This window comes from Pleuronectes platessa, chromosome 8 (genome assembly GCF_947347685.1).
Source record: "Pleuronectes platessa chromosome 8, fPlePla1.1, whole genome shotgun sequence".
NCBI classification, from domain to species: domain Eukaryota; kingdom Metazoa; phylum Chordata; class Actinopteri; order Pleuronectiformes; family Pleuronectidae; genus Pleuronectes; species Pleuronectes platessa.
The window spans coordinates 27610722-27638057 of NC_070633.1; the positions used below are offsets into that span (position 1 = coordinate 27610722).

General features: G+C 44.5%; 1 protein-coding gene across 1 annotated transcript in view; it reads left to right on the forward strand.

Moving 5' to 3' along the window:
* Positions 1-24512, forward strand: part of ppargc1b (peroxisome proliferator-activated receptor gamma, coactivator 1 beta) — a 91990-nt gene extending 67478 nt beyond the window's left edge. The window contains exons 3-12 of the mRNA XM_053428900.1: positions 1618-1809; positions 9085-9210; positions 11844-12870; positions 13315-13360; positions 14450-14514; positions 14708-15290; positions 16381-16438; positions 17195-17313; positions 17781-17908; positions 18294-24512. Coding sequence (XP_053284875.1) covers positions 1618-1809; positions 9085-9210; positions 11844-12870; positions 13315-13360; positions 14450-14514; positions 14708-15290; positions 16381-16438; positions 17195-17313; positions 17781-17908; positions 18294-18385 — 2436 coding nt within the window. The 3' untranslated portion in view covers positions 18386-24512. The remainder of the gene's footprint in view (positions 1-1617; positions 1810-9084; positions 9211-11843; positions 12871-13314; positions 13361-14449; positions 14515-14707; positions 15291-16380; positions 16439-17194; positions 17314-17780; positions 17909-18293) is intronic.
* Positions 24513-27336: the final 2824 nt, after the last annotated feature.

The following is a 27336-nucleotide window of genomic DNA, read 5'->3' on the forward strand; positions in this document are numbered from 1 at the left end:
CCATGTCGGACGGGATTGATCCGTGTTTGTGTGTGGTCGGATTTCACTTAGAACTAATGGTGGAGTTATGGGTTAGGCTTATGATATATTATTACTTTAATGATCATAATGATAATAGTAATAATAATGCTGGATGTGTTTATCTATTATCAATAATTATACGTTTTGCTGCCTCTTGTCCTCGGTGTAACTTTCCTTCTCCTTCTGTCTCCGTCTCTGCTTCTTCTCACACTCTCCGTTGAATCCAATTAATATCCAGGAAATCTCATTAATATCCGTCTAATCTGATTAATTCACTCGGACGCTGAGTTTGTTCCCGACGTCCGTCTCAGCGTCTCCGAGTCTTTTTACGTCTCGTCCTCCCGTGCAGAGACGGCGAGTCAGCAAAGCTCCGAGACACAAGACAACATGAATTTAATAATTAATAGTTTGGCAGCCGGGAACAGATAGAGCCGGATGATAAAGAGAGGAGACAGATGAGTGGAGCTCGGTGGCTTCCCGTAGGCCGGCCGTGCTATCACCTCTCCACCAGACTCCGCTCTCAGCAAGATGGCAGCTCGCTGACAGTAAACAACCCCCGAGTGGGCGTCACAGGACGGGGGGGGGGACAGATTCTGACTGGAGCCACAGATAAACAAGGTTTTCTGGTCGTGTGTTTTCAAATTTCGGGGAATAAATACATACATGGAACTGAACGTAGATGGTTGATGATGATGCTGCAGATCACTCGATAACAGTTTCTGTCCGATGAGGTTAAAGGTCGAGTACATGAGAAATATTATACACAATAATATACAGGATAGAAGAGAAGCTGATGGATTAGCATGACAAGAGGAGGAAGGGAAACAAGAGGTGTGGTGGGTGGGGTGGGTTCAGGAAGTGATTCAGACATGACACAGCTTCTCTAAAGTCTGTTCTCCATCTGATCCTGACAATCATTTCCAGGCGTGAATATTGTGTACGAGCATAAAGTCAGAAGGAGGTTAGAGAGATTTTCCAACAGTCTTGATGACTCAAGACAAAATTAGTCAATTGTGGTTATTTCTTTTTTGAGGATTGCAGGGAGGGATCACTCGGGGGGGGGGGGGGGGCAACAGGCTCCTTATGAATCCAGATTTTATTCACTGGATCCAGATTCAGTTTTCTCATGAAGAACAATAAATTATAACCTGGGAAATCAGTCAAATCAGTTCAGTTTATTATCAAAAAACACATTAAAGAAAGTGAAAATGTTTTTGTACGGATCCATAATGTAATGATTTCTTTCTTGGCTCATGTTCCATCCTTCCAGCAGCTTCTGTAGGTTTCACGTAATTCTCCTGACAAACAAACGAACAGGGATGAAAACATATCTCCTGCTGATGGATGTATTAAATATGAACCAATAAGAACAATCTGAAATGCAATGTGGTCCCTGAAGTACTGTGCAAAAGGAGATAAATTACAAAATAAATGGAACCTGAAATAGAAATGTCCCTCTTGACCTTGAGTAAAGACTTGAAGTTGTTGAGAAATTGAAGATATTCAACTTTAAGAAGTTTATCAGCTTCTATAACTTCTAACTTTGTGGTGAGATGGTTTCTCACCCTCGCTCTCCTTGTGTTCCTCTCCCTGCAGATAGAAGAGGAGAATGCGGCCCTGCTCGCCGCCCTCACCGACAGCTTGGATGGCATGGTGGACGCCGAGGTGGACGGGCTCTCCGTCTTCCCCGCCCTGGGGGAGGAGCCCGACCAGCAGGACGAGGACAGTCTTCCTCTCGGCACCGAGGACTTCAGCCAGTCGCTGGGCTCCGAGACGGAGGAATCTCTAGTAAGAACCTGTCTCACACTGTTGGTGGGGGGGGAGCCGGTCTTCTTCTGTGGTTGTTGTGGTTTCTCATCAGAAGGTTTATGTCCGTCTCTCCTGGACGTCTCTGACACTTTCACCTCGTCCAAAGAACGACTTCACATCTCCAGCCTCGTCTTTCATTTTTGTCAAATCAAAAAGTCTCCTCAGCTCAAAACCGGCTCCCTGTTGAAAAGAAGCCTTTAACACACACTTCAAAACACCCCCCCCCCCCCCCACCATGCTGTTCCTCTCCTCCCCCCCCCCACACGCTCTCTCTCTCTTCCTCCCCCAGTATCTTAATCTGTTGAACGTTTGCTCACCTTGATGTTCCCCTTGTTGGACCGGCGAGGTTCAAAGTCTGCCTCCGACTCCAGGAAAACAGAGGGTCACCTTTCATCCAGTGTGTGTGTCTGTCTGTGTGTGTGTGTGTGGGTGTGTGTGTGTGTGTGTAGCTCTATCCTTGTGAGGAGTTACAGACTTGTAATTGTGGATATTTTTGACTGTTCCTCACTTTTTCACACAGTTTCTAAAAAGCAGTTTGAGGTTAAGACTCGATTTGAAGACTCAGGCTAAGATGAGGTTTAGATTCATATCACATGATAACAGGAAATATCCTACATTATAACTTGACAAAAGTTATTATAAGGGTGGAAAGAAAGTTCCTGAAAACATTCAGACTACAGACAAGTTACAGAAGCTTATTTGTGGAGAAATTATATAAAGATTACAAAGTCTTTAGTAAAGGGAGAAAATGAACTTCAGAGATATGGAGATATAATGAGTTAGACCTTGGACCTTATGGCAGTGATGACGCTGCTTCGCCATATCTCAAAACTTTAGACCCGAGTTATGATAATCAGGTTTTATGTGTGATGATTATTAGACCCCCCCCCCCCCAGTTCCTCACAAGTGTAGTGATCCTACCACATGAATGGTCCTGCAGCCCGTGGTCGAGTTTGTGTGTGTTTGCTTGTTTTCAGCCCCAGCGCCCCTTTCTCTCCCCCTTTCTCCCCCTCTCTCTCCCCCTTTCTCCCCCTCTCTCTCCCACTTTCTCGCCCTCTCTCCCTCTCTTCTCTTTTCACACTGTGCTGCTGGATGCCTCTCTCTCTCTCTTTCTCTCCCTGGGCCCCTCTCTCTCTCTTTCCCTGAACCACACTTCTCAGAATGAAACTTGTTTTTCTCTCTCGTCTCCTCGTCTCCTCCTCTCCCCTCCTTTCGTTATCAGGCCGGCCTCCTGCACCTGAACCTCTCCCTCCTCTGTGCCCTACTCCTCCCCCCCCCCCCCCCCCCCCCCCCAGTTCACACCACTGTCAGGAGAACGCAGCGTCTGAAGCTCAATACAAGCAGGAAGCTATTTCCCTGCAATAAAGGACTTTCGATTAGGGCTGTAACGTGGCCTTATTGCTCTTGTCAGGATGAATCCAACCCGCTTCTTTTAATTTGACTTAAATTTCACAGCCGGGGGGGGGGGGGAGGCTGCTCACAGGGATTTCCTGTGCACTCTGATTTAGCGGCTGCTCACAAAGATGCAATTGTTTGCCGGTCATGATTCACGCTGCTCGGCTGAATAACCTGCAGAGTAGATATTCAGCAAGCTGCTCTGCACACGTTCAATTACACAGAGAGTTGAACTATAAACATGTCAGTGAAGTCAGTGGAAGGATTTGAGGGTTTAGGCCAGAAATGGTTTCTAATGATATTTACAGTCAATATACCGACTAATATCTTATTTTATATTTAATACATTTTGATCCTTTTGAAAACTTGACGGGATTAAAGACCTGAGCACATTGAAACTACTTTTGATCACAGCTTGGATTTGATTTTCATGCTTGAAATCAATATTTTGACTGATATTTTATATAAATTCTGAAGATGTTATTTAACCCTAATGATAAAGTAATAAAAAGTAATTGAGGCTTGATATTTTACAGTATAACTATCGACTTTATCATAGAAAGAAAAAGAAAAGACGAGTTCAACCAAACAGAACTTAAAGAATAAACATATTTTAAATGAAAACATGAATGCACATCTCTTCTGCATTGTTTGTTCTGTCAAATAAAAGTTTGTACTTTCAAGGAAATATAAACGCTGACACATCTCTGTCTGTGAGAGGCTCACGTCAGCAGGTTTTTATCTGCAACAGATAAATCTACTGAATCTAGGTTCAACAGGGTGAGGAAGAAGAAGCTCTAACAGCAGATCAACCTCAGAATCAATCGATAGATCCAGTTGTTGAAACATCTGGAAAGAGCCACAGTGTTTCTGCAGCATCACAGGAGAACACACGACCACAGGAAGTGACATTCCTTCCAAATTGGTGGAAGTTAGTGTGTGTGTGCGTGTGCGTGTTTGTGTGTGTGTGTGTGTGTGTGTGTGAGACGCTTATCGTCCGCTGCCATCGTGACAACAAACAAGAAGTGTTGTTTAGTCCAAAACACCAGATCACGGTTCTGAGAGGTCACAAGTCTTTCACTGTTGTGTTACTAAACTTTGTCGCCCCCCACACACACACACACACACACACACACACACACACACACACACACACGCACACACAACTTCTCTGCCCTTGTTGCACCTTGAGGACTCTGGTTGGACTGAGCCGGTTTATCAGTAACAGAACAGACGCTGAAGGTCAAACGAGAAGAGGTCATTGAATAGTTAATAAAAACCTGAAGTTCAGTGAAGTTCAGGCTAGTTAAAACTAAAACTCCTGGATCCGCCCCACTGATCTGGATCCGCCCCCTGATCTGGATCCGCCCCCCTGATCTGGATCCGCCCCCTGATCTGGATCCGCCCCCCTGATCTGGATCCGCCCCCGTCTCCCTGACTCATATCACAACCTTCACCACGTTTAGTGACGATTTCCCAGTCACGACTCCGGGTCCTGAAACCTGTAATCCCATGAGTGACCAGCAAAGGGCGACTCCACTGGTTTTAAGAGACGTCTGTAAGAAGAGGACTTCCCACTTAACGAGCAGACTGGGAGGTAATGGTGTGAAGTCCGGGGACAGACCGAGGCCTTTGTTTACTTAAAACCTCAACAGCACAAATCAATGTCCCTGATTAATGAAGCGTTTCGCCGAGAAGAGAAGTTTCCGTCTCTAGAAAAACAGAATCCCTCTAAATCTGAACCAAACCATGAAGAGTTTCCACTTCATAAAGCAACAGCAGCGTGTGCTCAGATTAGTGCTTCACTGTCAGCGCTGTGCATGTGACCAAAGATATCAGCGTCTGCATTTTTTACGGCGGCAGTAAAACCTCACGTGATACATCGTGCACGGTCTCCACGTGGGTTTCCTTCAGCGTGCAGCTGGAGAAGTCTCTTCTGTGCTCAGACACACAGATCTCAGTCCTCTGACAGCTGGCAAGATAACACTCTTTTCACAAAGTTTCCTCTCTCACACACACACACACACAGACACACACACAGACACACACATGCTGCTGCTGCTTGGATACCAGCTCGTCCACGCGGCTCCTTCTTGAATCCTCTCCCCTGGGTGTCATCTGGGGTTGTGGCTCCAGGCAGCGAGTTTACAACAGTGGAAGACAAGTGGACAAGTCGAGGCTCCAGACTGAGAGGAACTCACACGTGAACAGAGAACTGGTTTTTAAAACAGTCATGCGAGGACTCGACTGTGCTCAAGGGGTTAAAAAGTTGTTTTTAGAAAAAGAGTCAGAAGCAGGAATGTTGTACAGTCACATAGAAACAGGTGGAGCTCTGACATTTTTAGCGGTTTTCCAGATTCTGATTTGATGAACTCTCTCTCTCTCCACCATCTCATCACTCTACTATCCCTCCTGCTGTTTCCTTCCACCTGTAACAGCCGCTTCACTGTCGCCAAACTCTTCACTGGTTAAATTGGTGTTTACGCTACAACTTGTATTTACACCAGAGGCCTCGTGATCCGGTGATTTCCATGAAAACGTCTCCTCCCAGTTTCACGTTGAACAAGATACAGAGAAGAATCCTGGATTGTTTCTTTACACTGATGAGTTTCTTAAAAATTTAATATTATCCCTGTTCTTCCTCTAGAGATATGTTTTTCTCATTGATTCATGAGAAATGCATCCAGTGGATCCATGCAGGGCTGATTCCTGGATCCCTGACAGGAAGCAGAATATTATATTTTACTTTATAGAAATCACATCATCCCGGGTCCTGGCTCGGTTTCCATTGTGTTCGGTATCAGGGACGGAAATAGCAACCTGACATTCAGTCCGCTCACAGAAAAGCCTGGTGTAATAACATTATACCGTTCACTCCACTGAAGCTGCCAGATGTGTGTGTGTGTGTGTCTGTGTCTGTGTCTGTATATGTGTGTTTGTATGTGTGTGTGTGTGTGTGTGTGTGTTTCCATCAGTTGAGTGCTTCACTGTCACATGACTGCTGTCACTCATGTGTTTAAGTCTGAGTGTGGCGCTGCCCTCTACTGGTTCAGGATGGTACTGCAGATGACCTGTGTACATAACCCTGTCCACGTTTTATTAATGATATAAGAATAATACACAACCTCATCACATTCATTTTCATTGATATATGAATGTAAATACATACACGAATACCTTCCAGCCGTTAACTAAAAGAACACAAAACGCCTTTTATGTGGTAAAGTAAAGAATTTCTATCAGTTTCACAGAGTTTAACACAAACTGAGGTGAAATAATATTAATAAAGTCTCATCTCAGTTCCTCCTTAGTCTCTCACACACACTGCAACTAGTCAATGTCAACATGTGCCATCTTTCCTATATTTATTAAATAACTGTAGATTGACAATCTGGTTAGTTGTGCCTGATTTTTTGTAAATTGAAATATCAATATTTTCCGCAAACAAAATATCAATAATCACATCTCACTCGTCAGGACGAGGATTTATTGTGTAGTCGATATTTTATCCCATCACCACTTCAGTTTAAAAACCTCCATCAGTTAGAAACCTTCTGAATATTTGATGCTGGAAAGAGAAAGAAAGTCTCCGTGTATGAGCTTCTCCTGCGTCGATCTGTGTTTATCACTCTCGTGCAATTCAATGTGTGTCTGTGTGTGTTTGTGTGTTTGTGTGTCTATATGTCTGTGTGTGTGTGTCCCAGCACAGAACAAGGCGTTCATTGATGCTGCCAGTGCGGCTCTGGAAGCCGTCCAGGGTAGAGTAGAGCGGAGGAGAGTGTTCGAGGGGCCTGGACGCTGCCAGAGAGTTTTCAATGTTTCACACAGACACAAACCTTCAGCCTCCTCTTCACTTCTTCTTCAATGGGACTCTCAGAGGAGCATCATCACACACACCCTGAGCCAAGTTGGCTCGTCCACACAGGGCCCCGGTGGCCCCATTAGCGGTGCGGCCGATCGGCCCGTTCAGTCGTTTGACCCAGATAGTATAGTGCGGTGATGTTGGATTCATTAAAGCAATATACAGCGACGGTGCTGTAATAAAACGAGGCTGAACTTTGACCTCTGGACAATGATCAGAAGCTTTATTACAAATCAACGACTCCATAAACAACCGGCCGATGGCTTTTCCTCTTAAAAGGATTCTAGCTTATCAGTTACCTCATGTTTCACGTTTATTTCCAGATAATGGAAGAAAGAGATTTTTCTCAGTTTCTCTATAATGTGGATGTTTCTGGCATCAGGGAGATATCAAATCAGACACTATAGCTAAATGTAGCTCAATGAGTTAGATCATTCATAAGTATATTAAAATTAAAATGATTAAACAGTAGAAAATAGATGGATTTATCTTCTACACTCTAAGATTCTGATGCTGTGTAGAAGAACAGCCCAGTTGAGGAGGTTTCCCCCTGAACAGATCGCTGAGCCCGTCCGGCCCTTTTTAAAATCATCCAAATCCAGAAAGTGAGGTGATTTTAACTTTGCGTTTCTGCCTCAGCTTCAGAATCACATCCAGCAGAATCTCAGTCAGTCCGATGTAAAGAACCAGAATCAACCAGGAGAGTTTCATTTCCGATCCGATGGTTGAACGAGCTGCAGCAGTCTAATCACCTGAGGAAGGGAGGAGGCCTTTAGCTGTAAATGATTCAGGGAGCTCTGCTGTGTCCTGCTGCTCAAATCCTCATTCCCATCACATCTGCATTTTCCCCGTCGTCGTCTCCAGGAGCGGCGCGGCGTGGCGTGGCGTGGCGTGGCGAGGGATTTTCTCCCTAAGCTGATTTATATCAGCTGATAGCCCTGTCATGAAGCTAGGCGCTGGAATGAATGGATGAATGGACGGATGAATACAGACGATGAAAGAATGGCGTCGAATGAGGTGCAGATTCGTCTCTGTGTCTTAACTGTGGCTTCCTGTTTGATCAGAGAGGAGGGAGAGAAGAAGGGATGGTGGAGAGAAGGAGGGATGCTGGAGGGAAGGAGGGATGAGTGGAGGGAAAGAAGAGGGCAGAGGTTTCCGATGAAGATGGGTGTTAAAGGTCATGATGGAGGAGAGGAGGAAGAGCGAGGACTGGGATGATGGGAAGGGAATAGGGGATGATGTCTGAAAATGGAAAAAGCTTCAGAGACTGATGTTGATCATGAAAGAGAGGGAAAACTGAAATGGAAGATAGATTGATTGAGGAGAGAAGATGAAGGAGGAGCAGGAGTCACACGTGTTGTCACAGAGATAGAACACGGCTGAGTCCAGCTCTGTAATGGGAAACATGGATGTGCCGTGTCGCTGTCAGCTGCACAGACGTGATGAATGTACAGTTTCCTAACCCGATGACTTCTCCTGCACGTTATTCCCTCGTTCAAACATCCATCTGCTGCAGGATAGCTGCCGACAGAATATAGATCAGAAACTGGAACAACAGAAGAACGTTAAGAAGCTTTCATCTCGCTGTTTACATGGGATTCTCTCACTTTCTCTCTTTTGGTTTTCTGGACAAAATGTGTAAGATGAGATGAAATAAGATGTGTTTCAGTCCCACGAGGGAAATGTGCCTGGAAGAGGAAAGAGAAACACACACACTGTGAAAGTACTGAATAATTAAAGATACAATATAGAATATATAGTGTAACAGTTTTGCAAATACTTGATACATAATGACTCGGGTCCCATTGTTATTTGATGCATATTAATGTCCCTGTGTTCTCTCTGTCTCCTCTCTTCCTTCTTCACCTTCTTCTTCTTCTTCATCTCCTCCTCCTCTTCTCATCCTCACCCTTCTTCTTCTTCATTTCCCTCTTCTCCATCTCCTTCCTCTTCTCCTCCTCCTCCTTCCTCTCCGTCTCCTTCCTCCTCTTCCTCAGCTGATGAAGCTGCTGCGGACTCCTCCCAACGTGCCCTCGGGCGTCGACACACACAAAGATGGAGTCCATGGCCATCGCTACAGCAGCAGAAGCCTGCAGCTCCGGCCGGTCAGACCTCTGGTCAAGGTGAGTCTCAGGTCACATCCGGTTCCCGTCAGTTAAAAGGTGGATTACAGCGAGAGAGAGATTTTAAAAGTCGTCCTCAGACCGTGAAGCAGAAGTGAATCACTGCTGCACGTGAGGCCTGAAGTCGCCCACACTGCAGAAGCTCTTCTTCAAACCAGAGTCTGCAGTTGTTTTTTCTCAGGATCGGGTCAGAACAGGTGTTGGCATTTGATTTTAAAGGAACAAGTAAGTTCTCAAATCATTTGAGACAAAACAAACCTGCAGGTTGAGATCGTTTCCAAGCTGTGAAACCTTTTAGTTTAAGATCGATGGTAAAACTTTATTGTCTGACTCTGCAGCCGGTTTTCTTCCAGCAGTCAACGCTGTGTCTTCATACTGCAAATTCCATCTATTTCCCACTTTTAGAAAGTTGTAGTTGTTGTTTTAACTTCTGCACCTAATCTTGGAGGGGGCAGATCAGGAAATGCAGAGTAAGTTGTTCATATAACAGAGAGTCAAATAAAGTCAGGCCTGGAACTTCTCTGTTTTTGAAGAAGATGTCTTTAATACTGCTTTCAGACCTGCACTAGTGTCTGAACATGGTCCGAGTGAGTCCATGTGCATCTGCTTTTTTATACGTGAAACACAAAACGACAATATCCAGTCGCTATTTTGCAGAGTTCATGTCTGCAAACAGCGTCAGTGTCACATGAAGCAGATTCATTTCACTGGAGTTTGAGCATCAAGTCAAGGTTAATCACAATGTAAGAGACCTTTCCCCCCAAAGCCCTGCAGAATGTTGTTAAATACAATTTTTAAAAGATGATGCGCTTTCAAAATAGTTAAGTACTAAAGTCAGTTTTGACCTCGAAGTCGAAACCTCCTCACAGGTCGGATTCTCCTCCAGTCCAGAGAGCTGCAGCCGAGCATCAGCTCTTATTGTATTTCCTGAAATGACAGATCTCTCAGTTTAGAATAAAGAGTCCGTGGAGCTTCGTGCTCGCAGCGTCTCCTCGTGACAGATGCAGTGTTGGCGTAGAGAGGACGTTTACAAAGCCGCGTGCTGTATGACTTAGCAGTAATTGGATCGCCGCTACCGTTGTGCTTCAAGTGGCCATTGATTACAAGACCAGTCGTTTATCTTGTGGCAGCATGAAGCGAGGTGAGCCTTCACCCTGCAGCCTCCTGCTCGGGCTCAAGAGACCAGGAGAGAATGTACCCACAGGATGCAGCACGGGGATAAGCCCGGCCTGTATCCATCACACACACACACACACACACACACACACCGTAGTGACGCCGCGGCCGCTCGCTGTGTGTGTCAGCTTTACTTTCTGTGTAGTGTGGCTTTGCTGTGGCAGATGGTGGAGTATTGACTGACAGGTCACGAGGGCAGCAGTGAATCGCTGCCTCTCTCTCTCTCTCTCTCTCTTTCTGAGGAACTTAGAATCAGCCGTTTCATCACAGCTGCACGTTGAATCATTCCTCTGAGTCGGGAGTAAATGTACTGTGTGTGTGTGTGTGTGTGTGTGTGTGACTGTGTGTGTGTGTGTGTGTGCTCCTGTATCCAGGGCAGGAATCTAGATATTTCCAGCTGAGCTACAGTATAATAGAGCAGAATGGATGAAAATGTTTCATACAAAAAACATCAATATTAAATGTCAGTATTGACTGAAGGCTGCAGAGATGGAAAATATTGACATCAATTGATCAAAGGTTATTAAAAAATTTGCTTCTCTTTGATATAAATCTTTAAATAATAAGTGATGATATGTTTATAAAAGCCAATGAAAACAGAATAATCATATTTTGAAGGTGATTCAAAACCTGCCATGAGGGAAAAGAACAAACAAACTAATAAACAAACAGAAAAACAGACTTCTGACCATGAACCTGTTTCACATTCTATCTCAACCTTGTTCATTTGTCATCTTTAATTGTTTATCATTTCTTTTGAATACATCTTATTCTAAATTAATATATTATTTACTGTGAAAAAACTGTGGAGAATCCTTCTAATAAATTCAATAAAACATTTTAAAATAACTGCTGAGGCTCTGATGCATAACAAGCAGTTAATTTACATGTTGTTCTCATTGTTCTTCTCTCTTTATGTTAGTGAGCATCACAAGAAAATAATATTTTTGTATAATAAAGGGCTTTGAAAGGTTTCCTCTGTAAATCAGCTTCCCTCCAGGGATCACAACGTTAATCAGTTGACACAGAATTCATAAAGAAATCTGAAAATCTGTGAAAATTAATCTGCATCCTTTTAAAATTCATGAAGCGTAAAATCAAAAAGCAGAGAGGCTCAGCAGCGTCGACCACAGGAGCTGGAAAACAGGATGTTTTTTTTTCTCTCCTGGACTCGTCATTTACTTTTGTGTCATCATCAAGTTCTTTCAGTTTAATTTAAACTGAACAGACAAGTTGAAGAAGATGAAGGAGACTCACAGAAACATTTTCATTATTTAATCATCTTCTCATTTGGTTCTGTTGAGTTGTTCTTTATTATTGACGGATCGTTACCAAAGCAGGAGAAAGTGGAACATTTCTCTTTATTAGATAATAAAACATGTTAGTTGAAGTTTGACAGATTGTTTAGATTCCAGTGAAACAGTCTGTAATGTGTGTTTTTCTTGCTCCGCCCTCAGACCGACCTTCGTCAGGAGCGGAAGCCCCGGGCCGTGCGTCCAGCGGGTCGCCTCTGCACCGAGCTCCACCGCCACCTCACCACCGCCAAGGACACGGAAGACGCGCCGGCCCCCGACACAGAGGAGGACGAAGATGAGGACGAGGACAGTGAGTCGGACGAGGATGAAGAGGAGGAAGGGGAGGAGGAAGAGGAGGAGTCTTCCAGCAGCGAGGTGGAGGGCACAGTGGTGGCGGCCTCCGTCCCAGCCGAGCCCCTGAAGCCCCAGTTCAGCTCAGAGAAGGAGCTGCGCTCGGTGGTGGAGCTGATCACCTACATGCACACCTACTGCCTGCCCACGCGCAAGCAGCAGGGCTGGGAGCGCAAGGACCAGCCCAGGGCCCGGGCCCGGCCCGAGGCCTCGCGCCCGGCCGCCACAAACTCTGCCAGCAGAGTTGTCTTGGTGTCCGCTCCGGGGACGAGTGGGGGTTTGGCTGGGACGGGCAGCGGCGCCCCCAGGAGGCTCCCGTTTGCGAGGAAGAGGGAGATGAAGGCTAACTCCCTTCTCCGTGAGCTCCTGCAGCAGAGCAGCTCTTACGATGTGAGCAAGCCTTACAGACTGCACAGCCCCCCCTACGCCCACTGCCCGATCCGACCCGCTCCCTTTGCCCCGGCTAAATCACACCCTGCCCCGTCCCAGACCTACACTGCCCCGAAACCAGAGCTACGCAAAGACTACTCGTCCCCCGAGAGGAGACACCGCTCGTGTGAGGCGCCTCAGACCCCGGAGGAGGAGGAGGACAGCGGCTCCTTCTCGGTGCGGCGCTCCCGGCGCCTGGCCTCTTTCCCCAGCCGCTTCGCCAAGAGGCTGCGGCCAGGACGAGCGCGGGAGGGAGAGGGGAGGGACAGGCAGGACAGGGAGGAGGAAGGAGCAGGGTTCAAACTCCTGCCGACCCAAGCAGGAGGTGGAACCACGACAGAGGCCCGGCCAGAACCGCTCAGGTCCGGCGTCGGGGCGATGGAACCGACCAATCCCTGCTGCCACAACGGTGAGTTGGACGGGGAAGATTAAGGCCTGGCTTTCATTGTCAATTTTTAAAAGCCGCTTAAGGCCGAATGTATTAGGATGACTGTATTTATAATCCATCTCTTTTATTATCAGGCCACAGTGTCAGGAAATTGATCCGTCTACTAAATCTGAGTCCCGGCCCATTGTTCATTTGTCGTCCTCTTTGTGAACAAGATGCAGGATTTAACTTTGTGTCCTTGAGAATTTGAAATGTCGTAACTCGAGTCTCAGCATCGTTTAGATTTCAATCGTAATCCGTATAAATCAGAGCAGAAATGTGAGTTCTGATTGTTGAGATCTGATCTGAGCCACACAGGACGGGAGCTGAGACAGTCAGTGGTAGTGTGAATGTCGCCTGTTACACATTTTAATTTGATTTATTTACATCCATGGTTGTGAACTGGACTTTTATTCTGGTTTGCAGAAAAGCGAGCCTGTCTCTGTCTGCCTCTGAATCCCAAATCCACAGGGTGAGTATCTGTGTGAAGTTCTGTAGCAGAGAGAGTTTGGTTGAAGCACTTTGCATGAGCAGAATATGTCATGTTAACAAAGCAGGAGCAGTCGAAGCTGTTCTGAAAGGAAATGCACGAGTTCACCGAGCTGACGCTTTCAGAGCTGCACGTGCAATCACGACAATATGATCCATAAGCAAAAGGATTGTGAACGAGTGTGTTTGTCTCTGGACACGGAGCGAGACACTGATTCCATTAGGGAGCAGAGGATTGGTTCAGTTTCACTAATCTAATGTCTCTGAATATGCAAATGACTGAGTTAATCACCTTTTAATGTAATGCATCAAATTAAGCACAAATTAATTTCATCCCATTAAGTTATTTATGTCATTGTCTCAGTTATATCATCAAAAGCTTCATGATCTGGAAGTCGTCCATAATTCATGGATCTTCACTTCGGGGTATGAAGGGGAATCAGCTGTTGGCAGGAGGTTGAAGGTCTCTCTGGAATTAAGTCTCTTAAGATTATTATACTCTTTATTATATTTGCAGTTTGAGATAAACCAGGATCCGATCCAATGTTTTGATCCAGAGATCCCCTAATGAAGCAGGACCCCTGGCTGACCTCCCCCGATTTGTATCTGCACCAGACAGACCCCCCCCCCCCCCCCCCCAGTCACAAAGCTCCACTGTGATCTCGTACAAACTCCTGGCGTCCGTCCATCTTCTAAATGAATTTGTCTTCCGGAGCGCTCACCAAATAAATAAAAGGGTTTGCAAACAAGTAGTTTTTAAGGGAAAGTGAAATCCTGCCTGAAGCTCCTCCTGCCGTCCATCGCGACTGCAGAGACAGAAACACACAGAAATAGAAAGATAGAAAGAAGAATAGAGGAGAGGAGGGCGGCGTACATGTGGTTTCTGTGATAAGGAACCAGCAGCGCCGGGAAAACACCAGAGTTTACAGAAACATTCAAATTCAGCCGACATCAATAAAACTGCACAGTTTTCATTTCACGGAGGAACAGACGCCTTCACGGGATCTTATTGGATTAATGTTGGTTTATTAATGTTTTTGTCTAATTCTCCTCCTCTCCTCTCCACTGACAGAGAGTCCCAGTTCAGCACCAAGCCTTTTGAGCAGACGCTCAGTGTGGATCTGTGTGGAACGGCAGGTAAACACACATTCATTAGTTTGTACACACACTGGTGTCGACTTAAAGTGTCTTAAAGAAATAAGTTGATAGTTAAGGAAACAGCTTTTGTGTAATTCTGCAGATCATGTTTTGGTCCAATAGGTTTTAGTATGTGACTATTTCCTGGAAGGTTGTTGTTTACATCCTGTGAATGTGTGTTTCTTGTCCTCAGGCCTCACCCCTCCCACCACCCCCCCTCACAAACCAGTGGAGGACGAGCTCTTCAAGCCGGCAGAGGGAGGAAAGGTCAGCGTGGGGTCGGGCGGCGGCAGCAGTGACGACGGCGGCGGCGGCAGTGACTCTGTTCATCCGGCATCGAACGCCAACGTTGCCACGAAGGGCTCGTCCTGGCTGAGCCGCGCCCACCACCAGAGGAAGCTGCCGGAGCAGAAGGAGCTGTACGCCCAGCTGCGGCGCATGGGCCAAGCGGGCGACAGCGACACCCACCGCGACTTCGGTGACCACGACTACTGCGCGCTGAGCCTCGGGGAGAGCCGCAAGCGCAGCGCCGCCATGCTGGGCACCATGCTGCAGGCCCAGGCCGGGGGGGAGGGACCCAGAGCAGCTGACGACCAGGTGGCGGGTGGGAAGGAGAAGGGGGAGGGGCCGGTGATGTCACAGGACGCTGAGCCGAAGGAGCAGCGGACGACCTTGGTGATATCGTCCTCGCCGCCGCCCGAGTCCAAGTCGGCGTCTCGCTCATCGTCGCCCATCCCACCGTGTCCGGACCCCCCCGCCAGCAAGACAGACTCCAGGTGAGACGGGGACGGGTGTGAAGGGGGGGGGGGTCAGAGAGAAGTGTCGAGAGGACGGAAAGAACGAATGTGAAAAGAGAGAGAGAGAGAGAGAGAGAACAACACAACTGAAGAGACGTTCACACAATCGGTCCAAGTCTGACTCCTTAGTTCTCAGCATATTGTGAAACATACTGAAAAATCCACTGTTCCACTGCTACACAATCTGAATCCACTGCTACACAATCTGAATCCACTGCTCCACAACCTGAATCCACTGCTACACAATCTGAATCCACTGCTACACAACCTGAATCCACCGCTACACAACCTGAATCCACTGCTCCACAACCTGAATCCACTGCTACACAATCTGAATCCACTGCTACACAATCTGAATCCACCGCTACACAATCTGAATCCACCGCTCAGCTTCCCACGATATTACTAGAGTTTCTTAAACTCTCTGTCATCAGATCCCCAACGAGGCAGAGAAGACAGTGAGACGTTATTTATGATGAACTGTGAGGGTCTGTAGCTTGGACTCAAATAAGTGGACAGAAAAGGTGGCAGGTTTATTCAAAGTTTATTAATTTGTCATCACAAATCACACAACATTCAACACTGCACTTCCTGTGGCCTTTAACAACACAGAAGTCGACTTCTGTCAGACTGAACATCGAGATGAATCTGAAACCGTGGACCAGACACACGAGTCCAGGTCCTGGTGAAAGATCAAGTAGTGTGTGACCCCCTGTCAACCAGTCAGTCGTGTTATATGACCCACACAACAACTGTCTGAACCCAGAAGTCACAGATTCAACAGTCACTGACTTCTACAACCGTAAAGTTCACGAGTCTCTTAGAGAAAAAGGTCAGAGCTCGTTTTATTTCTGCTCACGAGAACGACCGACAGGAAGCGAGTGAATGAAAGAGCGAGAGCAGAGTGAAGCTGCAGTCACTTGGAGGAACTTCTCCTTCTGGAGGAACTTCTCCTTCTCCTGCAGCAGCTTCACCTGTTTCCACACGTCTGACATTTCAGTTTCACCTTGTGTTCCTCCTAATCTCACTCCCTCTCTCCCTCCTCCTCCTCTCTCTCCTCCTCCTTCAGTGAGAACTCCGAGATCTGTCCCGACGACAAGCAGAGGAACAAAGCCAAGTCTGACGAGGTGAGTTGACGCTGTGACTCCTCCCACTTGAACTGAGGAAATGTTTTGTCCACAAACATCCGGATTCAATTGGAATTTGAAATCACACACGTACACCAGAGGTCTTCAACAGGGGGTCCGCGACCCCTAGGGGGTCCACAGAGGTACTGCAGGGGGGGTCTCGAAATCTTTGAGTTGATAGACAATTTTTTACATTTTTTATTTATTTTCGAACCAATTTTTTTCCAACAAATTTAAATGTCTTAAATACACATTAACATGCATCCAACACATTGTGAGGCTGATTTGAACCTATGCCTGACAACCTCCATCCCTCCAAGGTTAGATAAGTTGTGTGCTACTCATCAGGGTCCAACATCTCACTAATGTGGGAGCATGTGTGGTATCCACAGATGGCTTGTCTCTTCTACATGCATGTTTAAAATAAAAACATGAATCTGTGAATTACTTTAATAGCTCAGTGTTGTATGCAAGACGTATGTTCATAAATGGCGGTGGTATTTGAATAGCTTAGTATTGAATGCACAATAACAGCGTAGCTATGTTTATACATGGCACTAGGCCCAGTTTAATATAAAGCACAATTTTATACAATATATATTTATAGTAGGGGGTCCCTGCTCCATAGATCCACCAGTTTGGGGGTCCTTGGGAGCTTCAGGACGCTCTCACACTTTCTGCCTCGTCTCTCGTCTCCGTCCGTCTTCTGCGATTTGTCCTTTGTCCTGACTGTTGCCATGGTTTCCCTGTTGCCAGGACAACTGCCAGGTGTTCTACATCCACAACCTGCCGAGCAGCGTGACCCAGAACATGCTGAGGAAACGCTTCCAGGTGTTCGGCAAACCGGAGGACTGCAAGGTCATCATCTGCAACGAGTGAGTGGCCCTGAGATATAATCCTGTGATGGGAGCAGAGGGAGGAACTTAGGTTTTTAGGTGGGGGCGGGGTTACCATGTGTCACAGTGTTTGTGTGTCCAAGCTGCACGGACAGTTTAAATTATATCATTGTTCATCAAATGGAAGTATTGTTTTGGGGGATAATTCATTCTATACTGAGATGCAAGTGTGAGAGAAACTGAGTAGCAGTGTTTGGAAAATGGAATATTGTTAAAAGACGTCTCCAGACTTTTTAAAGTCTTCAGAAACACAATCAAAGAAATCACAAACTTTGGAAGTTAGGAAAAAGCCTCTTGCTACATCTGAGTCTGGGATTTGTTTTGAGCACTGGACTTTTTTAACACTTTATAGAATTGTTGATGTCCTCTGATGTACAACATGTTTATTTGATGTTTTATTGAGGATCATTGAAGTAAAGCATGTGTCTGTCTCTGTCTGGTCGCAGGGAGCGCTGTGGGGTGATAAAGATTCGCCAAGGAGGGGGTCAAAGACACTGGAGAGAACAGGAAACAGTTTTCCAAAATGGACCTGCGGGCCTGAGGAGGCTGTCGAGGAAACGCTACATAGACCTTGGTAATAATACACACAGACACAGACACACACGCACAAATAAACACCACAACTCGAAACCTAATTCCAACCCTAAACAAAATATAAACCCTCAAACATATAAACTAACTAACGAAAATGAAGGTTTACTTTACAAAACATGAATTAGCATAAATTTGTCTCACAAAACACAGAGCTGGAGGCTTAGTTAGGTTCTAATTAAATAATAACGCAGATTTTCACGTCACAATTCACTAGAGTTCATCTCTGAGGAGAAGCACTTTGTAAATTGACTTTGCCTCCTTATTGGGTTGAAGCCGAGTCCGTCTGAAATGTCCTGAGACGAGTGTTTTCTACGTTCAGACTCTTTCTGTCTTGTGTTTGACGATGACCCTGTCTTGTCTTACAGATGAGGCCGGTCCGGGTCCCGTCAAGAGCAAGTACGATGCACTGGACTTTGACACTCTGCTGAAGGAAGCCCAGAAGTCGCTCCACCGCTGACAGCACAGCGCCCTTGTCTGGCCAGCCTTAGTGAAGCGCAGCAACATCCCTGCGACTGCACTGCTCTGCCCTCAGAAAGGCCTCTGGGTACCTCCATGCAAGGCAACCTCGCAAAATGTTTACATTTTTACCATTGGAATAAAGTAAGGACCTTGTTGTTTTTTTAAGTTTCTTTCACCGGAGGATACTGCTTAGAAACGAGGAAGCCACCGGGAGTCCGGACGGGCGAAGAGACAAATGGAGGGAATAAGACTTTTATCAGCACTGGTACAACAACCACAAACAGAACCGATACAGTTGTCTGCTGAACAACAACAACAAAGCTGCTTCCTGTCTGTGTTGGTGACATCATCGCCCTGCCTTGGAAGCGCGGGTGTGAGAGACCTCTGTAGCAAATCCTTGCTAACCCTGCATTGCGTTGGTCGTCGTGGTGTGTGTGTGTGTGTGTGTTTCTGCGTGTGTGCGTGTTCTTTGTTCAGTTTGTTTTGTAAAAAAAGGAAAGTTAAAAAACTCCCGTTTTCCAACCGGGGGGGAGGGGAGGGGTGAATCCGCCGCGTTCACCGTGAAGTCTAACAAAAAAAATTTACCCTGCTTTGTTTTAGCGAAAAAATGTGGATGTTATAAATTTTAAAGATCTATTGTGTGTGTGTTATTGACAAAGAATATAACAAAAGAACATTTAACGTAATCATAATGATGACTGATAAAAGTTTACAAATCTAAAATGAAGAAGAAAAAAATCACCTTTTTTTCTTTTTTGTAATTGTAGTGCTTCCTTGATTTGATCTATGCACTGTACGGGGGGGAACTGTCTCCGCTGGCCTCCACTTCCCCTGGGACTCGAACCTCTGACTCGAACCTCTGACTCTGACATCTGAATAGATATGGGCGTCTACTACTGGCTGCTGCAGGCTCCGTGTGATGGGCGCTTCGGTTATTAAGACCCTGACTGGGATTGTGGGGGGGGGAATTTACCTTGTGAGCGATTCCGGCCAACTCAAACAAAACTGTTGCTTGGAAAGTTCTTACTTTGAATGTTTCACACGGTGTGATTTGTTAAAATAGGCACATTTGACATTGTAAACTATCATAAAGTTTAGTTAAAAAAATAAGCTAATTAGAGACAATTCTCTGGCAGAAAAATGTGTCGTTTTTGGGGCGAGTTTACGATTCAGGGTTTGGTTTGGAGTCAGTTGGGATAGAATCAGGGTGATTTAATGGATTACGTCAGTGTTGGCATTTTCTTGTTTTGGTCCAGTAACCGTCACACATCCATCCTTGTCGCCGTTACGCGAAAACTCGATTGCTTTGAAAACACAAAAAAATCTCCAGAGAAAATGTGACAAAACAATATTTTGTGCTATAGCGGCCGACACCGGGTAAATTTCTTCCCCTACTCGACGGGTCTTGATGCATCCTAATGACCCCCCCCCCCCCCCAACGCCACAGCCAATGCAACAGTTACTGTTTACATTTGGGCTGCAGCAAGCAGAACGACAATGGGGGAAACAGGGATGGTAGCCATCTGCGCTTTTATACCACACCCGATATGAATTCATCACATCCGCACTTTGACCAGAACCAGTCCGGTTTCCCATCGCATAGGAAACCATCAGTCGTTACAAGACCTGTGAATAGATGTTCTATTTGGATTGTCCGGGATTCCCTTGTTTCTCTGCGACGTTGGCTCTTGTAATGACATTTCAAACAGTACAGACCAATTTGCTGCATTTAATCCAAATGGAATGTATTTAACAATCTGAATGTAATCATCGCGTTTTCCCCATTTCTGCTTGCCCAAAGATTGTGGAGCTTTTTGGTGCTTTTCAAAAAGGGTTAGCCTCGCTCGCTCGTCCGGTCGACCGCATGCGACCCGATTCCAGCGGGAAGCGGCGTCTGGGTTCAGCGCCTACTTCACAGTCCTCGTGCAGCCAGTAGCAGCCATCGTCCAAAAGCGAGGTGAAGCCTCCGAGCCGGCCAATCCGGTGACACCGAACCGTCACATCCGCAACACAGCCAGGGAACGAGTGAGGGGCGGGCTAGAAAGTAACAAAAAGAGCAATCGGACAAGAATGCGATGTCTCGTCCGGGAGGTACTGTATCAGCTGAGCATCTCTACCTCACATCCATCCATCCATGTCTTCGTATTTCTAGACGCTCCTCCTCCTCCTCCTCTTTTTATAGGTCTGTCCCTCTCTGTTTTGTGTTACGTCCGGTGTGTTCTCTCTGTGAGGTTTTCACCGACGATGGGCGGTTATAGGTAGTGTGGGGGTTTGTGTTTTGGGTTATTTTTATATATACTTTACGACTCCCTCTACCACTGAAGTCCGTTGTAAGAGGAATAATCTCTTGTCTTTCTATTCTACTCTATCCTTCGCTTGCCTCATAACGGTTTTAAGCGTGTCCGTTTCTTGGAGTCTCAATAGTGTGTCCTTGTGAGTGTTGTCTTTGTCTCGTGTGTTGAGTCGGACACTGCTGACGCTTGCGGGTTGGTGAGGAAGGGTCGGGAGGGGTTGAACGGTGGCGCTCGGCGGTTGGTCGTGCACCATCCTTCCCGACTTCCCCCCCGTTCCTTCTCTACTCGGCTGAGGATTTCAATAAAACTCAGCCCCGACTCTTCCTCCGTCTCTAACTCTGTCGCTTTCTGACCCCGTGGGTTCAACTCCTCGCTTCGAGGTCGACTCCAAACCCTGGTGAACTCCTCCTTTTTAACAAATAACCGTTCTCTCCTCCCCCCCGTCCTCCTACCTTGTTCTTTCTCTATCTAATCAACTCCTCGGTAACACACACAAAAAATTGAATGTTTACATCACTCGATTCTCCTTTGACTTTATTAGGAACGCACACTAAGTACAAAGGCGCCTTATTCAGTGTTTTTAAAAGATATATATATATAACAGCAAGTGAAGTGGCCTAGAAGGATGGACCCTCTCCAGGCTCACCGATGTCCAAAACTAAAAACAACAATTTAGTGCTATACATACTGATTAAGAAACAAGGTTCTGGAAAACAAAAAAAGAAGAAAAGAAATATTTAATTCTAACAAACTAATCGCAAACAACTGAATGAGTATTTGTGCTTAGTATGTATACTACTAAAAAGTGAGAGAATGTGCTGGTTTACATGTTAAAAAAAATATATTATGAATATATAATGTGTATATAGCACTCTGCCTCATTGTAAACATGAAATATATTGTGTGTTTTTTTGTTTCAAAGGTGGCGGGGTACAGTTTATTGCTAATCAGTCGGGAGGCGGTCGGGTCACTGAGTTTATGTTGCAGGGAGGAAATGAAGGGAAAAATAAATTTACATTGACTTCACCCAAAGTCCGACACTGTTGTAAAACGAAAGACAAAAAAATACCAGGATCCCTTTAGACTATCACACTAGAAGGTTCTGTTTTCTTTGCTATTATGAACTGACGGAATATTTTTTGATTGTTTTACTTTTCTGTTTTGTCGTTTTAAAAAAAAAAAAAAGCAATTTGAGATGCAATACATAATAATCTTATCTTTAAGACAGCCTTTCTGAAACACTGAGGTAATAATGTACAGTGTGTGGTCGGCTGTTGAGCCACGACACGGGCAAACGTTTAGCTGCAGATTCAGTAGGTTACTGTGCTGTATGTTGACTGCCGTGAAACTAGAAAATCATGAAAACAAATCGCAGGAAGAATGTGGTCGGTCGTCTCGTAAACACGTAACACGTATACAAAACAAGCCGTAGTAATATTACTCTTGCACAAATAATGTCCCCAGTAGTAAAACATTGCCACAATATTTTCTTCGTATTGAAAGGAAGCTGTTGTAACTATGTTATTACCACGTTTTGATGGTGCACAGGTTTGTTAGAATCTGAGTTGCATTGGACACTTGTATTACAGTTAATAATTATACATGTATAATAACTCTGGTGGAGGAATGTGGGAGGGAAAGGAAAAAAAGAAAGCTGTTGCTGGTTTGACCTCGTTTTTTAAAATGGGTTGATGCAGACGAGGTCGACGCTGTAGAAATCCCAATTTCACTGCCGAACTTTTACCACATTGCAAAACAGAGGAAGCATTTGGTAGAAACACAGATCACAGAATCTATAATGGTCCAGTTCGCAGATAGGGACACTAAAGAAGAACAGATGCAAAGTGAAGCAGATGAAACCAGACAATTAACTTTGAAACTACGATAGTACTCAGTAGAGAGCTTACTTCCACCAAAGCCCTCTCAACATCCCAATTATTGCAATGTAGAATAATTTAAAAAAGAAAAACCCGTTCACCAAGTTACGTGGAAATGTGATCAGTAGATTTCACGTAATCCTTTTTCCAAATAACAACAAACTAACCAACAGGGACAGAACCGCGATCTTACAGAAAGTTACAAGGTTTGAACAAGAGGGGAAATGGATGTTGTTCTGTTCTGCGTTTCTCACTGAAGACCAAAAAAACGTTACTTTAAAATACTGTTTACGAACCTTTTCACGTTACGACAGTTTCATGTTGCAAAGCTAGTTTCCGTTGAACCTGTTGCGTCGTAGGAGAAACGTAAAGTGTCTTCGTCTAATCCAAAAGTCAGACGTCCGTGTACGTGAGGAAACCTTGAGCCATGAGCACGTTCTGGGATTTCTACAGCGGCCGCCCGCCGCTGAGCCTGTGACGAGTTGTTAGAGGTGAACATCCAAACGACTCCATTTCTCATCATGGCGAGCCTTAAATATCAATCGGGGGGGAAACTAAGCTACCACTAGCTTGTACTATTTCTGTTTCAACTCCTTTCCAATCCAATGTGGTTTATTATTAAATAATTACTGACGTAATTACAACTTTTTTCAATAGCCATATTATAAAAAGATATATACATATATATGAATATATATATTTGTGTGTTTGTGTAGATATCTAGAAGATTATATACTTTCTTATAGAAAACTTTGATGTTGACCATTCTCCTCAGTGTTTTGAGAACACGTTGACACATTTCAACATAATACCGCTGGGTCTCGGTCACAGGGCGACGGGCAACGAATCCAAATAGAAAAATAAAAACCTTATAAAAAAAAAATCTTTCCGAAGGGAATTCCCCTCATCAGAATGCAATACCTTTCTTTCCACCATTCATTTGAGAAAAGTGAAAAAATGGCAAGAAAAACCATAAAAACTTGACAGGCAAGTTGACCAAAAAAAAGTAGAGAACACTTCAAGGATAAAGTTCGTGGCGGCTAGCGGGAAACGGGACGTTTTCCGCAGCCGTGTCAGATTCAGTTTTATACACGTCATGTGTCCGACTCCATGGCCCCACTTCCTTGATTTTTTACGTCACTTAACGTTTCTTTGCGTTCAGGAAAACAATGTATCTGTCGAGCTACGCCATCGAACCGGCCCCAGCCAGGACAGGAGCGCTTGCAATACCGGCTCGAGTCCGGCCTCGTGTCTGATCTGCAAGTGGTTGTGTCACATTTCAGCATCAACAGTTCATTAAAGGTTAATCTGTGAAAACTTGACGGCAACAGTGATGTCAAATAGGTACTTATAGTAGGGACTGTCAAAATCTGCTAAATGTGAGTGGGTGTTTTTTTTTGGGTGGAAGAAAATACTTTGACAAAAGGGCATACATTGTTTTTGTTATTACTATTGATTTCATTGTCTATTTACATCTAATGACTATCAAATTCACAAATGATTTTTTTTAACTTAGTTTTTGGTAAAAAACAAAAAGGTAAATACTGCTAGTGAGATTTTATATTTTTACATATGTTGGTTTTATTTTGCGTTTCTTCTTTTTTTATTTATACGCCACTTAGTTTGGATATCTTTAAATGGTGTTTTTGTTTTTTTCTTTTCTTCATTTTGTGTGATTTCATGTGTCTTGAGAATGTGGAGACAAAGGCATTTCAGTATTTTTGAATTGTTAAAATCTAGTTTCATAGAAGCGGAAGTATCTGATGTTATAAATTATATTTTAATTCATGTAAATAGTTTAAAACAGAAGACTTTGGCTTCCTTTTAAACTGAATACATTTCTCTTCAGAGATTGTTTACATTATGAAACTGTAGAGATGTGCTCCTCATATACTGTAAAAAGTACATATATTCATTGATTTGCCTCCAAAAAATAAAATCCTTATGAACAGCACCCCGGAGCTCATGTTATTTCTGACATTACAAGAAAATGATGTACGTCCAATATCTCAAGAATGCCAGAAGGGAACTTCTTCAAATTTGGTGCAAACATTCACTTGGACTCAAGGATGATCTGGTCTAATTTTGGCAGCTAAATGTCAAAGTTCAAGGTCACGGTGGCCTCACAAAGCAAAGGGTTTGCCTTGTGAACGCGATATATCTTTCACATGATGAGGGAATACTTTCAAATTTAGAACAATGACTCATTTGGACACAATAATTAACCGACTTCAAAGGTTAAAGGTTAAAGTCAGTGGCCTCACAAACCTTGTGAACGTTTTAACTCTGTAACGTCTAAAGGGAATCCTTTCACATTTGGAACAATCGGTCATTGGGATGCATGATTAACTTACCTGATTTTTGTAGCCAAAGGTCAAAAGCCAAAATCAAGTTGGTTAGTTCTGTTTCTTTAACATTCTATGTTAAGATTAAATTGAGTGAAGTAAAGATCAGGGTCACTGGGACCGCAAGTTCTTGGCTTCTTGAACGTATCTCAAGTCTGTCTTCAGACCAGTTGTCACGTGCACTCAAAGAACTGATTAGATTCCAGAGCTCAAAGGTCAAAGACCAACAATACTTGTAAATAAGTTTTGTGTATTTACTTTCACAAAAAGCTCAGGGTACTTTAGCTTTCAGCAAGCGTTACTCATTCTGTACTAGGTTGTTCATTTCGTGGGGACTAGTTTCAGGTGCGTATTAATACAGACCTGGATTTCCAGTGAGTATTTTCTGCAGGATGATGTGAATTTGGGTCAAAATGAGCTGCAGCGGCTGTGAAGTGAAGAAGCAAAGACGACCGAGGTCATATCAGACTTTAAATGATCAGAGGATATTTGTTAGAAGAAGCAGCTGGTTTATGGTCTTTCTGTGAGATGTAGAATATCACCAAAAACTAATCTGTGAAGTCTTCTCTGCACACATTCTTCATACTCAGACAGAAATCTGTTCAGTACATCAAATCTAACTTTTCAGTTTTATTCTGAAATGAAGAAGCCATTGAACAGCTGCTATGAATGAGGCTGTGTTTCTATGAACACTTCTTTGTCCTTTTATCTACAACATGACTTTAAAAACTGAATTCAGCTTGAAAATTAATTAATTTCAAGGTTTCAGTTTGTTTCTCCTTCATGTTGTTGGTGTTTGCTGCTGCAGTAAATCCTCCCACTCACTAAAAATAAACAGAATAAAAGTCTGTTTCAAGGACCAGTTCCTCATCTACACACACACACACACAGACACACACACACACACACACTTTGAGAGCTGTTATTTATGGGTTTGTATAAAGTGGGTGTCGGCCTGCTTACACAAGACGGAGCATATTGTACGACTGCTGTGATCAACTTATCAATGCTGTGGAGAGGGTTCAGCTTCACAAAGCAATATGCTCTGCTGCCGGTGCTCGCTCACACACACACACACACACACACACACACACACACACACACACACTAATGGGCGCTCCCTCTCTCCAGTCTTCCCCTGGTTAAACAGAACCCTATTAACAGGCCGCTGGCAATTTTCCGCCTGGCTAGACCGTGATTCACATGTCAGTGACTGCACTGATGATGACCATGCATGGGACGTCACTACACCAGCAGCTCTGATGGTCTCTTGTCTCCTGTCACAAGCACACCGGCAACACACACACGAAAAAGAAGAAGAGCACGAGAGCGTTTACATTTCACAAGAATCTGAAATCCTCTGAGCCGTGGCCCGGTGCACTCTGCTGGTTTTACACGTCCAAAGTTCAGCTCAATCGTTCTCTGACCCTCACGATGCAGCAAGTTCACTCATCCGATTCAAACTGCTCTGAACTCCCAGACTTCTGAAGCTTCACCCTCTCGCTCTCTAATCAAGCACAGAGCGATGTATCAGCGATGTCGAGGATTCCAGGTTAGAGACTGAATGTGGACCACGTTGTGCTGGTCCTGGTTCTGCTCACGGCTTTGTTCAAACTGTCACACGTCTCGTCTGAAACATGCATGTTCTTCAAACTATCAAAATTATGACACATCCATAAGAAACTCCCTGAAACAGCCTGAGCATGAGCACTGAAGTTATGTATTTCACAACTTGATTAATTTGATCGTTTCTCTTCCTGTTTGCATTTTCTTCACCAGGTTGTAACAAACTTTACAAACAGGTTGTGCACTTACTTTGCTGCTGGACATAAAATGTAAAGTATGTGTGTGTAGACTTAGGTCAATTAGAAAACACAATAATCCAGAAACCAGTAAGAAACTAAAATAATTAGCTGAAAGTAGCTAAAACGTGAATATCGTAGGATAATTGGTCCGATGTAGGATTTTAACTAAGTGTGTGTGTGTAGACACAATAATTCAGAAACCAATAAGAATCCAAAATAATTAAGAGTCCACTCTCTCCCAGTTAAGATGCAAATTCAAATAAAAATCTGGATCAAATGAATTCAAACATAACGTTAAAGTTTCGTGCTCTACATGAGTTTTTCATAGCTTCCATGTCATGTGACCCACTGTCTACAAACCAACTTTTATTATTACCTGTCACAAGGAAGACTCTTTATTATCTCAACACTATTAGGGGGTGTTTTCATCAGTGTTTGTTTTGTTTGTCTGTTCACACAATCACTAAAGAACTAGTGAGCAACGATCCAAAGTAGAATCCAATCAAATGGAGCGGTTCTGGATAATTGGGCTTATCTAGAATTTGAACTGTCTCTATCATGACGAGCTGGGACGTCAGCCTCGGTGGATTAACTCTCCCAGGGACCTTTTCTTCCTGATATGCATTTT